At 37.9% G+C, this 15,344-nt stretch overlaps 2 protein-coding genes across 3 annotated transcripts in view; one reads left to right on the top strand and one right to left on the bottom strand.

Moving 5' to 3' along the window:
- LOC108761930 (uncharacterized) overlaps positions 1 to 15,344 on the bottom strand; it is a 31,030-nt gene that overhangs the window by 11,988 nt on the left and 3,698 nt on the right. For both annotated transcript variants that reach the window (XM_018508715.1, XM_018508716.1), the window contains 14 exons: positions 13,418 to 15,193; positions 6,821 to 6,985; positions 5,858 to 6,043; positions 4,953 to 5,129; positions 4,378 to 4,543; positions 3,668 to 3,779; positions 3,473 to 3,590; positions 2,328 to 2,376; positions 2,059 to 2,231; positions 1,728 to 1,915; positions 1,496 to 1,637; positions 1,048 to 1,208; positions 822 to 978; positions 328 to 548 (listed from right to left, as the gene is read on the bottom strand). In XM_018508715.1, coding sequence (XP_018364217.1) covers positions 328 to 548; positions 822 to 978; positions 1,048 to 1,208; positions 1,496 to 1,637; positions 1,728 to 1,915; positions 2,059 to 2,231; positions 2,328 to 2,376; positions 3,473 to 3,590; positions 3,668 to 3,779; positions 4,378 to 4,543; positions 4,953 to 5,129; positions 5,858 to 6,043; positions 6,821 to 6,985; positions 13,418 to 15,193 — 3,791 coding nt within the window. The remainder of the gene's footprint in view (positions 1 to 327; positions 549 to 821; positions 979 to 1,047; positions 1,209 to 1,495; positions 1,638 to 1,727; positions 1,916 to 2,058; positions 2,232 to 2,327; positions 2,377 to 3,472; positions 3,591 to 3,667; positions 3,780 to 4,377; positions 4,544 to 4,952; positions 5,130 to 5,857; positions 6,044 to 6,820; positions 6,986 to 13,417; positions 15,194 to 15,344) is intronic.
- LOC108761931 (carbohydrate sulfotransferase 8) lies at positions 10,271 to 13,129 on the top strand. Its single transcript, XM_018508717.1, has 5 exons — positions 10,271 to 10,584; positions 10,648 to 10,796; positions 10,903 to 11,234; positions 11,649 to 11,848; positions 12,306 to 13,129. Exons 1-5 carry the CDS (start codon positions 10,435 to 10,437, stop codon positions 12,534 to 12,536), a joined length of 1,062 nt encoding a protein of 353 aa, XP_018364219.1. The 5' UTR covers positions 10,271 to 10,434; the 3' UTR covers positions 12,537 to 13,129.

Here is a 15,344-nt window from a genome sequence, read left to right as displayed (position 1 = left end):
AAAGAATGTGGTCAAAATTGACGAATATCAAGCGTCAATTTTGATTTTTTTTATGTGATCTTTTTCAATGTAGATTTATTTTGGAATTTAAACTCAAGCTCTCATCGATATTTGGTGGGCGACATTTACGCATATCATCTCGCGTGACGATACACTGACGTCTTGCTCGCAAGTTATTTTAAGACCAAATCGATTTTGTCTGGGATTGCTGAAGCAGTTTAAGAAAAAAAGAGAACAAAAAGAGAGAAAAATTCCTGCTATCTTACGATTGTGTGCCGACATAATTTTATTTAAAAAATTCTACTCTACGAAAAGCGAAAAACTTACATGTCGTACATCGATGCGGCGTGAAATCTGTTGGAAGTCAATTTGACAAAATGTCGCGATTGGTGGAGTTGTGATGGGGATAATGATCGCAATCTTCTACGATGAGGACTGGCAAAACTTTCTGAAAGAGAGCGCCTATTCTCCTGCGAATTTGATGAAATTAAGTCCATCTCGGTTCTCTGCTGTGCCGCTGCCACATCTTTCGTTCTACGATTCTTAGGCTATGATTTATGTAAATCAATATTTATTGTTAGAGATATTTAAAGACGCTGAATTTGAAACAGAGTTCTAAATCGAAAATTAAAAGGCTTGAATCTCTCCAGACATTCATATCCAAAATGGTTCGTCGTTTTCAATCAGAAATTTTTCTCACAATCAGTGTAAAAAACATCGTCGCGATTTTGGACAAGGTACTGTTTAGGTCAGAATTAGGATCCAAGTCTAAAAATTTCGACTTATTTTAACGATTGTACGATTAAAAAAGATTTATTTACCCGGTGTCTCGCGTTCCTATCCCTATCCGCAGGAATTTGCGTATCCAGATTCTGAGAGTCCTGATACAAGCGGGTCGATGGATTTGGAGGAGTTCGTAACGGCCGATAGACATTTCTATCCATGAATTTTCTTTGGCGCTCGAGAATCGAGTTATACCTGTAAAAAAAATCAATTATATGAATAAATATTTTCTCAATCAAAAAGGGATTGCTCTTGAAAACTCACGCCTCGACGAGTGTTTGTTGCTGCATATTTCTGGATAACGAACGTTGACGTCCTCCCGCGTAATTCAAACTTTCGTTCGTAAATTTATCGGTGTCCACGAATCTTTCGTAACTGTACAAATTATCATCCGAAAAGATTGCTTCTCTGTTTCCTGCAGTATCCTACAAAATTATAAACATAATTAAATTTTTATTTATACAAAATCGATTATTACATTCAATATTTAGGTTTAATAATTTAATTTATAATATAATTGACACATTATATATAAGATATTTTAATATAGTTAATTTAATATTTGAAGAAAAATCGTAAACAAAGAAAAAAAAATTAAAAATTACTTTCTATATCGAAATTATAATTTTTCTTCTATGGAGAACGAGAGAATAATGAGAGAATGATGAGAGAATAATGAGAGAATAACGAGAATTTGATATATTTAACTTACACTGTATTCTTTATTTGTTCCCAAAGCCTTCGTGTAAGAGGCTGGCCGATAACTGCTAGTATGTGAATCAAATGTTTGATTTAAAGTCTGACTTTCTTCTTGTTGAAAACGTTTTCGCCGTTGATGTATCGTCGTATACGACCTATGTACACAATTAACGCAAAATATATGTAATATTAATTTAATTTGAAATAAATTTGTATTCTATTATGAAGATACCAAAAATGCTCACCCGATATTTTCCTGCCGCAAATTTATTCGATTTCGATTACTGTCTAACATGTCTGTCGTTTGCTTTCGCGAATTAGAATTGACATATTCCAAATTGAGAGATTTTTCACGATTTTGCGATGTTATTTTGGGACGCTCACGCGATAATAATACTGGAATCCTGGATTCTCCTCTGAGAGCAATACTTTCCTGCAAGCATATTTTACACACTTCTTTATTTTGCATTTTATATATATATTAAGTATTTGTAATAATATTTTGTAGTGTAATTTTAATATAAATTATGTGACAAGAATAATTTAATATTTTAAATCACTATAAGAGAATCTTACCTTTTCTTTAGAAACTTCATTAATGTCTCTGCGATTTCGCGTTTTTTGCTCGAAGTTGTTAGAAATCTCTCTGTGATTCTTAGCATCCGTTCCGACAAAATCGTACTGATTCAATGGCGTGTAAAATGATTGCAATTGCTCTTCGAATCTTAAATTGGCATTTGAAGACACCCCTAGAAAATTTGAATTATGTTTTCAAATTCTTGTTAGATTTAATCAGACTGGTCAAAGTGATCAGTTCGAATAGAATTCGGGAGGAATTGCATTACCCGCATTTGCATTTCGCCCATTCAGTCCTTTTATATCATTTTCATTGTTCTGTAATAGAAAAGGATACTCCTTAAATATGACATTGGATCTGCATAAATCATGTGATATTCTAATCTGCCGTGTATTTAATAAACACGTGATCTTTAAGCGCGACATAATCGTTACATTTTATTTCGAGACCATGATGCAAGTAGACATGTCTACTTGCATCATATTTCGAGACATGGATGCTCTTATGTAAAAAATAAAAAATGAGAAATTAGAATAACTTATTATCCTAAGAATATTTTGCGTTTCATGCTGCGACACACCATCGAACCTGATTCAAAAACAAACAAACTACGTACCGCTGACATAAAATCACAGACTTGTATCACAGACTTGTATCACAGACTTCTTCTTATAGAAGTTTGTGTATAAAATATTAAATTTTGAAGATTCCTTATTATAGCAACATTCTCTTTTACGTCTTTTACTGACGACTTTATGAAATTTAACTTATAAATATTCATCTTGTAAATATTCGTTGATGATATTAACTAACATAAGACGTAAATGTAATTGCAAAAAATGATGTTATTGAATCACGCAGAGAGTTAGTGCCTTTCGTGTTTTAAGCTCCTTACTCATAATTCACACTTGAGAAATACTTATGAATGTTCGAGGCGATATGCAAAATGAAGCTTGAGAGAAAAGATGTATTATTCTGTCGCTACTTCCTGCTTCGTTGTGTACTTGTGTATTTGATATTTCGGTATTTGCATTGCAAAACTGATATCTCGATAAGTAACAATAATGACATTGAAAAAGTAACGCGCAATACATCACGCTGTATTTAATGAGAAATCAATAATACTTTTCATGTAAAGTGATATTGCTAATGTCCCTGAGAATTGTTAATAATACGCCAATTAGATACTCTTTGCTAAACATAAAACGTGTAAAAATAAATGTAAATGCATAAAATCGTTGCGATATAAAATCCTGTTATAAAATTTGAAATTTATTATTAACTACTATCTTTCTTTATATTATTTATTAATTGATTTTTTAAATCAATATATATATATATATATTTATTTAAGAATACGCGCTCGTATAAGAAGCAAAAGAAGTAAAATGGAAGATATGCGATCCAACTTACGTTAGTTTGCGACTGCCAGGCCGTCGATTGCTCAGTTTTGGATTGTAGTCCGACACCCAAGGCAACGAAATTGGGTCTTTCTATCCACGGACTCTCGCGGTTATTTAGAAAATCGTTTCTAAAATGACACGACATTTCAGGCAATTTTAGGCAAATATATATTCCGAGCTTTCTCGAATAATCACGTGCAATTACCTGGATGCTCTCCCCTGTGCCGATCTAGACGTAGCGATAATCTGACCTCTACTACGACCGGTGCCAGGCGAGACTGAACCGCTTCCCGCCACGATCCAATCGACGTCAGGGCCTGAGAAATTGACGTCTCGTAAAAATCAAAGACGCATGTTAAACGAATATAAATATGTATATAATTAAGGATTTTTAATCATACACAAATTTTCAACTACACTTGCGTCGTTATTCAAAACGATATAATATAAACGTATGCCCACTTAGAGAAAAAAGAAGAACTATAACATGAGTAATTAAGAGAATAGGCTTTATGATACATATACAGATAATCATGTAATATCCACCTTCGCGCTTTACATTAAAATGTCACGCGATGTCGTGGCTGCTTTCAAACGTTTTATTAGAAATCTAACTGCGTGATTTCTTCTATGCAGCTATAAAAGGAAAATTATAAACTTATTGATTGCGCTCTGTGATATTATTACGTTATATCTTATATTACAATATCTTCTAATCATATAAAATCTCTTTGTTTTACAAAACTTCATTAGAATAAATAACGATAGAGCAAAGTTTCTATTATAACAACGCAACTCTCGTACAATAAAGTTTCCTTTTTAGAGTACCGCCGTAAATAAAACTTGTACTTTGTCGTAAGATTTTATCTGCGCGGGTGCATTATGCTTTGCTCGCTTATTCCTGGTTGTTATTACCAGTAGCATTCTGAACAGTCGGTGAAATTTGCAAACCGTACACCACGAGACCATCGGCCGACACCAGGGGTAGTGACTTCCTAGCCAGCCGTGCTCTGATGGCGGCCAGCATCGCCTCGGCATCGGGATTTCCCTCACCCGCCCGTCTTCCCGCTTCAATGACCTCCTACAAATGAACGAGGTGTTACTTTGTTCAATGCTCAAGATTAATGGGCTTTCCACAATAAGCCATTACTAAGTTTTAAGTCTTAAGCCGTAAAAAATTGATTAATCACAGTCGAACGTGAGAAGAATAATCGTCTGTATGATATTGATCAATTTCTTACGGTTTAAGACTCAAAGCCTAGGTAATGGCTTATTATAGAAAGCCCGTGAAGGCTATGGCACATAAAAAATTTAAGCAGTAAGAAAAACGTAAGCAGTACCTAAACAAATCAGTATTTTAAATTAATGAATTTGCTGTTACTTATACATCTTTATACTGATTGGCTGATTCGTTTACTGCTTTTACATCTTATTGCCGTACATTTTTCTGTGTGCCATGGACTTAACACTCGAATCTAAAATAGTTTTACCTCGGAATCATAGATCTGTCCCAAAACAGCCAAGGTATCGAGCGCAGCCTGACGTACTCTGCGTCGCCGATCTGCGACCATCGCTGCCACTCGGCTGGCCACGATTTCCAGCTTGAACTCGGTACTGGGAAATGTCACCAGCGAGAAGATCAGCAGCTGCAACGCGTTCTCTCTTGTCTGCGTAAAAGCAACGAATTTAGTGTCGAAATCACACGAATTAACGCTTTAAATTACTTAAAAACTTTTAAAGTGAATCTCTTTAGAGTAAAACTCTTGGGTGGAGTTCCGAAAGAGTAAACTCTTCGATTTTATTGTCGATTGATATACTACTGTATTTTGGTGTGCTGATTACAAGTATGATCATGAAAATTATCAACAAGGTCATTTTGACGGTTTGCTGCGCAATCTGGCTAAGCGTCACTACTCAGTATGCTTATCAGTAAATGCTGTCGTGAAAAATGGATACACATAAATTTTTTTACGACTTTTCACGCGAAGCGACTCCCACCCCCCATCCTCCTCCCCTCTGCTTAGGGGCGCACGACTTCCACGCGAAGCGACTCCCATCTCACCTCGCCCCCCTCCTGCTTAGGGGCGCACAACTTCCACGCAAAGCGACTCCCACCCCACCTCCCCCCCCCTGCTTAGGGGCGCACGACTTTTTACGTGAAACGTGCGAAAAATGTGAAAAAAATCGTTTTTAAATATTTGACCTTAAAAACGATCTAGTAGGCAATTTTCATTATTATATTCGTAATCAGGGCATCAAAATACAGTAATATGTCAATTGGCAAGAAAATCGAAGGGTTCACCTTTTCGGAACTCTATCAAAACGCTTTTTCAACATTGGCTCAATTTTCACTCTTTAAAGTGGGTGATACCATCCCAAAGAATTTAGAGAGTACCTTAGTGTTTCTGGCGCTCAGACAATGTGGCTGCAGTAATTGTTCTAAGAGCAGGCTGGGCCTGAGCCGTAACATTGAGATTCGAGCGAGCTGCGCCGCGGATGGACCACCCTGTCTAGCCAGGCCCCAGGCCAGCTGCGGCAATTTCTTTCTTAGTGCATCTTCCGAGACACCGGCGACCACTACCTGAAATATAAAGTAGTTTCTAAGAACACATGCGAAAGTATAGTTCTAGGAAAGTTTAACAATATGAGCTTTAGAAAAGTTGAACAACAGCACGTCATGAACCTTTGGTATTATGAAAAAGTTACAGAGTATTATTTTCCTTCCGCATCGCGCTAAAAGTGTCTTCTACGCAATTCTCGTACGTGGATATACATGTCATATAGGTGTCCTTGCTGCTTGCGCTTTAAAACTTGGTAACTCAAGTTTAAATGGTTTTAAGACCAAGAATGCGGATATCGATATTGTAAGCTTACAAAAATCTCGCGGTACCAAAACTCTCAGTGAATTTTAAAGGTCTTGAGTAACAATTTCAAATTTTTCAACTAAATTTTAATAAATATTTGTTTGAATAGTTCTGAATAAATATTTACTAAATATAAATATACATTTATTTAATATACAAAAACCATTAATTCATTTAACTATCTTTTTTTATTGAGTAAATATTTATTCACTGTAAATGGTACCTTAGCATTATTCAAAGAAATATGTATTAAAATTGAGGAAATTTTTTAAATTAAACTCGGCTTTGAAAGAAATTTTTTAAACATCGAGGTTGACTAGGAGATGTCGAAGTTTAAGACTGACAGATATCATTCCGTTTTATCGCGCGGGGTATATATTACTTAATAACAAGGCTCACAGCGTTATCCGCTGGCGACTGCCGTCAGCGATGAATTAGCCTAAATCTCAATGTATTTAAGGGCGATCTTGAGGTGCGAGGAGTTACGAGCTCACCTTCGCTACCCCTAAGCCGGCGGCGGCCACGCGGCAGCTCCTTTCGCCGCCGAGCACCGCATGCAAGAGCGATCCTAATCGCGACTCTATCGCGATTAGCGCCGAGGACGTCCGCAGAGCCGACGCAACTCTTTCCAGACCTCTGACACGCGCTCGCCAGTCGTCCTGCAAAAGTGACAAGATATCAGACGAAAGGATGATTGAAATTCCTGCGACACGTCATACACCGTAATCGTCAAACAAACCCATTCCGCGTGATATTTTATCAGTTACACTTTGACGCCATCAAAAATTTGATCGCAAGGAAAAAAGTTATAGAATGTTACCTCATTTTAATTGCGTGGTAAGAGAGAAATTTATTTATATAACATATGAATATTTAAATTTTTATTAGTGTTTTGTGCGCTTCACATTAGAATTGCCGATGGTGTACATTTTGTAGCTCCGCTAATCATTTCAATTCTTTTCTCTTTTGTATTAAATATACAGTACAAAATATTATAAATATACGAAAATATATTATAAATAATTATAATGTAAAATAAATAATATCAAAATAAATCTTCAATAATAAATAAAAGCAAGGAAATTATTAAATTAACACCTTCGACACAGTTTTAACGGAATAACGACGGCTCTATAGTGTTAAATATTAATTGCTTAAATAATTTAAAAATGTATGAATTCTCGTCAAAAGAAGCCAGTTCACGAGCCGAAATGTTTGACAAATAAAAGTTAATTTTATCGTAAGATCAATTTCGCCGATTTCACTCTTCTATCGTGGAATCGTTTCGCGTGCACATGCAAATCTCCCAACAATTACACGTGATAAGAATAAGCCGTATTTATCCGGCTGTTCTCAGGATTAACTAGTCAAATACTTGAGTATCTAATCGCTAAAATGCCGCTTTAATCGCATATGTGAGTCACCTCTAATGACGTATACATCTTTCGTACCAAGTCTTACTTGAGTTTCTTATACTTCCGCGATTTTCTTCTATTTCGTCTCCTTAATCAAAACAAATCAGAAATGAAAAAATTCCTCATGCAGCAAGTACAATTACAAACAGGTGAGCAGTGTCGCTAGAAATTCACAGTCGACATTATTGATCGTCGCAGCGGAACTGAACGCAATACATCCGCATTCTCACCGCGTGCACTTCTATCAGGCTCTATAACCGCGGAATCGATACGGACCTTGCATTAATATTTTTTATAACGTATTCCTCACGGTCGGTGTATGCGATTACCTTTTCAATATTTTTTTTTAACGTTCTCATCCGTTTTCGCTTTTTTGAAGACACGTCTTCGAGTCGACGAACGGCGAACAAAGGCGACGAGTCTAAGCGGAGTGTATCTATCGATATATATATCTGCCTACTTGCGCCACAATGAATCAGAGAACAGTTTGAAAATTGCACTTACAGCCACGTCGGTGCAACGCGACGGGTACAATTGCCGACGATTTGCATATACACGGGAGTGACGCCTTCCTGGACCTGAACGACGCGGCACGCAACACGTGCCTAATTATTTTCTTGCGGCTTACCGAGCGCGTTTTCCCTCTCTTATACGCCCTTCCCTGGCATAACGATCCGCGAGGCAGATCTCTCGTCGTTTTTCACCCGCGGAATATTCATACGGGCCCTGATATCAGCCTCGGAGAGCCGTATCGCGCGGTATGGCGTAAGGGTGTTTGCGCTCGTAAACTCGACTTTATATCGCGCGTAAAGAAGAATAGAAGTGACATGATTTATTCTCATCATGAATCAATTAGAAAGGAAAAACCACGTTCTCGAAGGATTTTTGCATCTCTCATAAATTATCGAAATTATCATGATTTCGCGATTTAATTAGGAAGAATAGCAGCCCATATAGCACAGAAGCTTGCAGCAATGCTGTAACGTTTGCAATGTTACTGCAATATTACTGAAACGATCTCTGTATGGGAACATCCATACAGCACAGAATTTGCAGCGATATTACTACAAAATTTCTGTAGTATTTCTGCAGCTTTTATGCAACTTTGGGCTATTAGGGGCAGAGACCATGAAATACATTTTCGTTTCGAAAAATTCTGCTTCCATAACAACATTCTGTAATAACGTTACTTGCAAATTTAATTTCCTAAATATTTAAATGAAAAAAGATTACGTCAAGCAACTCTCTCTCTCTCTCTCTCTCTCTCTCTCTCTCTCTCTCTCTCTCTCTCTGTTAAATTTTTGCCGAGAATCGACTTTACATTGAACTTTAAAGCAGCTAGCCCAGGTGAGATAGAACCCGCAGGTGACATCGCGGATCAATTATGCAGCGTACGATGTTGCGAATAAGTCGAAGCCTTGTTCGGGATAGATATATATGTATTCGCGTAGACATATACATATTCTGTTCCCTTGATTGCGACGAACGACGTCCCACGGAAATCGATCGTGTGGAATCGGTATTTATTTTCACAGGCCTCTCGTAGACGCGCGTTGACGAGGTCGCACGTGCATTCATAAAAAGGTCTAGTGCAGCCGGTGCAGCGACCTTGAAGTTACTCACTGAATGAACATAAGGCGTACTTGCGAATAACGGTGATCGTTGCTGGAACTTTAATCATATACGTACTTTAATCATATTAGTACCGCGAGTACAATGTTTTCTTATACAAATTTAGCAGCCTTGGTCTTATATTATTGTAACTGATCTACGACTGCTTTTCTTTTAGAAAACACAGTCGACATAAATGTCGGTCTATCCTCAATTCTTGGCATATTTAATGAATAACAAAGTTAGAATGATACTTGTGTCGACTGTGTCTCTTAAAAAGAAAGCAGCCTATATATCAATTATTTAAGATCGACTTTTTCGCAGTGCATAAATTTTATCGCTGATTAATCGCTTAATTAATCGAATGTTTATCGTTTAGTATTGGTTTTAGGTCTCTATCAGGGTAGCGATCGTGTAACTTTTTCCCTAGGACGGAAACATGAAAAGCGAATATTTTTATTAAAAAGTTATACGATTGGTACCGAGAGCGATTACACCGTTTCAACAGCTGAGCTAACGGAATTAGTATGCTAGAACATGGAATTCTTTGACCATGACACTCCCCACTCAAACTTCAGGAGTGGACTTATCTACCGAACTGGTTTACCTATCTTTCCTATCTCTCGTTAAAATTGATTAAAATAATATAAAAGGTTTTATAGAGTAGAAATTACAATACAGCTATATGTACATAACTTTGGCACACTTTTAATATCTGCAACCGATATTAGATATTATAGGAGACATTAAAACAGTTCGTTGTGAAGCAATAAATTCAATATATGCTGACAGAATCGTCCAAAAAGTCATAAAAAATGATGGCGCACTTATAACAATACTTTGTTATAATCGTTTGTTACCAAACAGATTGCTTGGGGCTGGCAATACTTTAGATCCATCACTGTCGAGAAACGGTTCATGAAACCGGTCAGTCAGTTGTCTCGGCAGAAGGCAGAGAGAATGTTCGTCTCGTGGGTTTTAGAAAATTCCGCCGTTGAAAAGTCACAAACGGAGGATACGCCAAATGATACATTCGCAAAACTGTGAACGTGAGAACCACATCTCGCCATACCGATATAATCATGTCGCGGCAACGAAAACGCGCGTTCTTCCGGATACTTCAAATCATCGTTTGTTTTGGAGTTGTCTTCTTGACACTGAAGTTATCTCTCGTCGTTATCGGCGACGAGAGCAGACCTCTTCCCATCGACGACAATCTGAGAAAGCTGATGGTAAGTCACTGAGAGATTTAAAATCTCACAGAGATCGATATAATTCTAAATCGTTTATCTCAGATCGAGGTCGAAGCGGACAACACACGACGATCGTTAAACGTTGAAAGAGTTTGTAAAAAGTATAACTTGGGGTTTTATAGAAAGCTCGCCGATGACTCTCTATTCAAGCATCCACCTGCGCCGCAGTATGCCGTCTTCTATATGGACAGGTTCGTAAAAAGTATCAGAAAAGAAGAAGAAAATATATTTTGACTATTAACGACCGATCCTTATCGAAGGTGTCAAGGTATCCACAAGATGACGATTTCTGCGCAGAGTACACAACATATCGTACTGTCCGGTGTATAAAGCCGGCACCACGACCTGGCTCTACAATCTTTGTCTGTTAATGAACGTGCCTGAGGAGACGCTGAACAGCGGTAAAGAGCAGCTGTCGACCATCGCCAGGAGAGCAATACCGGAACTTGAGTATCCTAAAGCCGATCATGTTCTGACAACGAGCAGAAAGTTGTTGATCGTGCGGCATCCTTTTGAGAGGTTGTTAAGCGCCTATCGTGATAAATTGGAAAACTCCATCGCCGGACGGGAACACGGGACGCTTTACTTCTATCGCAAATTCGGGGTCAAGATTGTGCAGAAGTATCGTAGTAAGTCGTGGGAAGATAAGAAATAAGGGAGAAACGTTGACTAAAAATCCTTTTCTTTACTCTGCACGATAACCATTATCGTAAGGATAGATTTATTTTCGCGATTAATTCTTCTGTTGATAAATAATTACTTTTTCACCTTTTTATTATCATGTTTCATAACGTTTTCGTTAAAAACGTAAAAATGATAACGAGATAAAGTCTGTGCCAAATTGCTCTTTGCTATTCGAAAGATATAGGATTTTTTAGGTGTTACAACAAAATTCGCATAAAAATATATTATTTTTTATTGTATTCAATATCTACGTATCCATTGATTGAAGGGTTAAGTTTTGGAAAACGTGTTGAATATATTTTATTTAATTTTATTAAAGAAAAAGACAAAGAATAGTGATAAATCCGATAAACTTTCAGATGAAAATTTCACGGAGCCACAGCCGAATCAAGTGATCCGACGCGAGGGTGTACCGCCGCCGGCTGGGGTGGAACCGACCTTCCGAGAGTTCGTCGAATACATGATCGAGACTGACCTAGGCAGTTACGAAGACGATCATTGGATGCCATATTATCTCTTTTGCACGCCGTGCCTCGTCAAATACGACATCATTGCGAAGGTATCGAAATTCGCATCAGCAGATAGCTGATTGTCGTAATCTTGTAATATTTTGCGTTATAACACTAAAAATACCCAAGTAGCACACAGAGCCTATAAAGCATTACAAAAGCATATAAGCACTTTTTTAGCGCTTTGTAGTCGCTGTTGTGCTACTTTGTGGGTAATAAAAGTACAAAGCGAATGAATTACTGTAAAAAATGTGAAAATAAAAAAAGTGATAAAAAACTAAATATTTTATTAGTATAAAACATAATTATTGAAAATATTAAAAAATTATATCTTTTATACAAGATATATAATATTAATTAAAAAAATAGAAATAGTCAATAATAACCGGTATTTCTATTAGTATCAAATATTTCAAAAGTGTTAGATATATATATATTGAAATTTTTAACGAAGCATCATATCAGCGATTATTTTAAAGCTCTTGTAATGTAATAATAATTTTGCAGGTGGAATCGCTGTGGAGAGATCAGGTGTATGCGATCAATAAATTAGGATTGCAAGACAGAATCAAGCCCAGATGGAGACATAGTAACAGTTACGCTAACGCCTCCAAGATATACTTCAGCCAGTTAAACAGAGAGATGGTGCGAAGACTGTATGAGAAGTTAAGGCTGGATTTTGAACTGTTCGATTATTCACCTGACGTTTACTACGAATACGCTACGTCTATTGATTAATTAAAGTTGATCGAGCAAACTTTGTGTCAACAGTCTATTAAGCATAATTTTATAATAATATAATAATTATCGTGTCTAGAACACTGATGTAAACCATCGATGGCCCACAGAGCAGGCATCTCATTCGTGAGATTTAAAAAAAACAAAAGAGAAAAGTACATTAAGCCCGTACACGCGCACACGTAATCCCGATAATTGATGGAGCTTAAATCACGTTACGTCACGCGACGAACTTTTGTCGACGACGAAAATCGATCGACCTACTTCTCACCATACTTAATGTATCGGACCGGTGGTTTGTCCTAAAGTCAAGGGTCCTCAAGTGGATACGTTAATCGTCAAGGATCGCGACAACCTGAAGCAGGGCATTACCCTGCTAACACGCGGCAAGAATGGTGCCAAATGAATCTCACGCAAATTTCCACAAAGTCACAGCTAACTTGAATTTTTTCAAAGAATAACATCACGATTTTTTCTTATTGTAATATATAATATATTGAGTTCTATGAGCCCAACTGAATTAACTAGATCCGTTCATAGTTTTAAAGATCTCTTTCCTTTGTTATTTGGGCGAATCAACTTTTATATATAATTTCTATAATCTATATATAATTATGTATAATCCGACATTAAATATCAATACTTCGATCAGCTTAATACAATATTATTTGAGGAATTTCAAGAGTGATACCAAAAATATGGTTACTGTTTATACATAAGTTTCGACGAGGGAGATAATATGTGCAAAGTATTGCATTTATCAAGAGATGCATTTATACTAAGTATTTCATAAAAAAAATTAATTATATGTTTTATATAATAAATTTGCACGCGCATAAAATACTGGTATTTATTAATCGCGGAAATATCTGATCTTTTACCTTGTTGTGCAGGTCATCCAACACCTCCTGGCCAACCAACCCCAATTCCTCCCAGCTGGGTTCCTGCGGTTTACCCTCGCCCTCGCTGCTACTACAAGTGACACTTTCGTTCCCCTCCGACGCGGTCCCTTCCTTTTTATCGTACTGACTGCGCCACTCTTTTCGTCCCTCGCCGTTCACAACAGTCACCGCACGATCGTCCGTAATCATGCCGCAGGTACGCACGTCCCGTTCATCATCGTCGATGAAGTCGCCGTCGTCGTCGTCATCGTCGATGAAGTCGCCGCCGATCAGACGATCTATTTGAGCATTGCACTCGTTTACTGGCGATCCAAAAGGGAAACTGTTGGACCTGCGAGACAAGCTGTTTCCTGACAACTTCTGTTCGTTCAAACATTTCCTTTCTAACTCGAAGCTGTCGTCATTATCTCGGAATGTCTTCATCCGTTCTGGACTTGATGATTTTATCGTCGTGTAATTCCTCTCTTGCTTCGAAGAGGCTTCAGAAGCATTACTTCTGTTCGAATCAATCACATCCGCGTGACCGTCTCCCTTAAGGATCATCGCTTGCTCCCCTTTTAAAGATATGTTTTTTGAAGCTTCTATCGCTACAACCTGAACTGATTTAGACAGATCATTTTCATCCTTGCTCTTTATTGTCAATTTGTCTTCACTATTTGCTGACGGCGGAGAAGCTTGAACTAACGTAATTTCTTCTTTCTTTAATATTTCATTAATTTCTTGCGAACTACTACGAGGGACTTCATTTTCTAGAATCGTTTCACTACTTTTTTTAATTTTCTTCGTGTTCTTCATTTCTTCCGTCGGCGAATTGATTACAATTAGAGGTCCACCTGTCTTCGTCAAAATACTCTTCTTAGGACTCAGCTGTGCATTGTGCATGTACTCTCTCTTGGGACTGCTGGACGCCGACCTGGAAGCTCTCCTTGATCCTCGCTTCTCTATGTGAGGACTGCAGGGTTGGGATGATGGTCGTCTCCTCATCATTTCCGGCATCTTAGTGGCCGGCGACACCGGAAGTGGGATCCTCGTCTTAGGCGTTATCTCGATCGATTCCGTATCGTCGCTGTCGGGTGTCCTTAGCTTCACGATCTCGCCGCCAAAGTGGACGCGCCTGGGTGTCCTGCGTTTATCTGCGGACGATGATTCTTCAATGATGTCGTTCATCATATCGTTATCGATCTTGTTTTTCTTCCCTTCGTTGTCTTCGCTATCATCATCGTCCTTTTCCTCGAGGATTGTCATCGTGATGGCCGTCTCCTCGTTGAACTTGATCTCGGTCTCCAGAACGACTCTCGACGGTGGTATCTCATCTTCCTCCTCGGCGATACCAGAAGTATCGCTGTCGCTATCCCAGGATTTGTCGAAGGCGCGCTCTTTCTTATCAGCCTTTATAATGTCCTGCGTACGATGCTTATTTTGCTTCTTTTTGGTTGACTTGATATTATAGATTTTGGAGAGAACATCGATGTTCTTCTTAAACTTGTCGTCATAATCTGCCAAGTAACTCTCGAATTCTTCCTCACCGACTGCGTCACGGATCTTCATGAGAGATTTCAGAACGGCTTCTTGATGTGGTACCTGGACTAATCGCGAGGCGAAGGCGATCGTAGCATCCTTCAGGATCTGCGTTGTTGGAGGAGGACTACTCGAGGATGGAAAGAGCAGCAGAGGTGCACTCAGGATCACGCCTGTCGTCACGTTTGTTTGAAACGGATTGTGAGCATCCGGACGATTCAAGCCATCGTGAAGGATCTGAAATAAATGAAAGTATTTCTTGATACAGTATCGTTATCTTCATAAAAATTAAATGTTCATAGATGAGTTTTAGAAGATTAGTTTCTATGGTTTAGACCATAGAAAAGTTTTAATAACTCATACAGTATTTGGATTTAAAAGGAATTGA

The sequence above is a fragment of the Trachymyrmex cornetzi genome, unplaced genomic scaffold, assembly GCF_001594075.2.
Source record: "Trachymyrmex cornetzi isolate Tcor2-1 unplaced genomic scaffold, Tcor1.1 scaffold270, whole genome shotgun sequence".
NCBI lineage: Eukaryota > Metazoa > Arthropoda > Insecta > Hymenoptera > Formicidae > Trachymyrmex > Trachymyrmex cornetzi.
The sequence above is the reverse complement of the archived record's forward strand: the minus strand, read 5'-3'. Positions and strand labels throughout refer to the sequence as shown.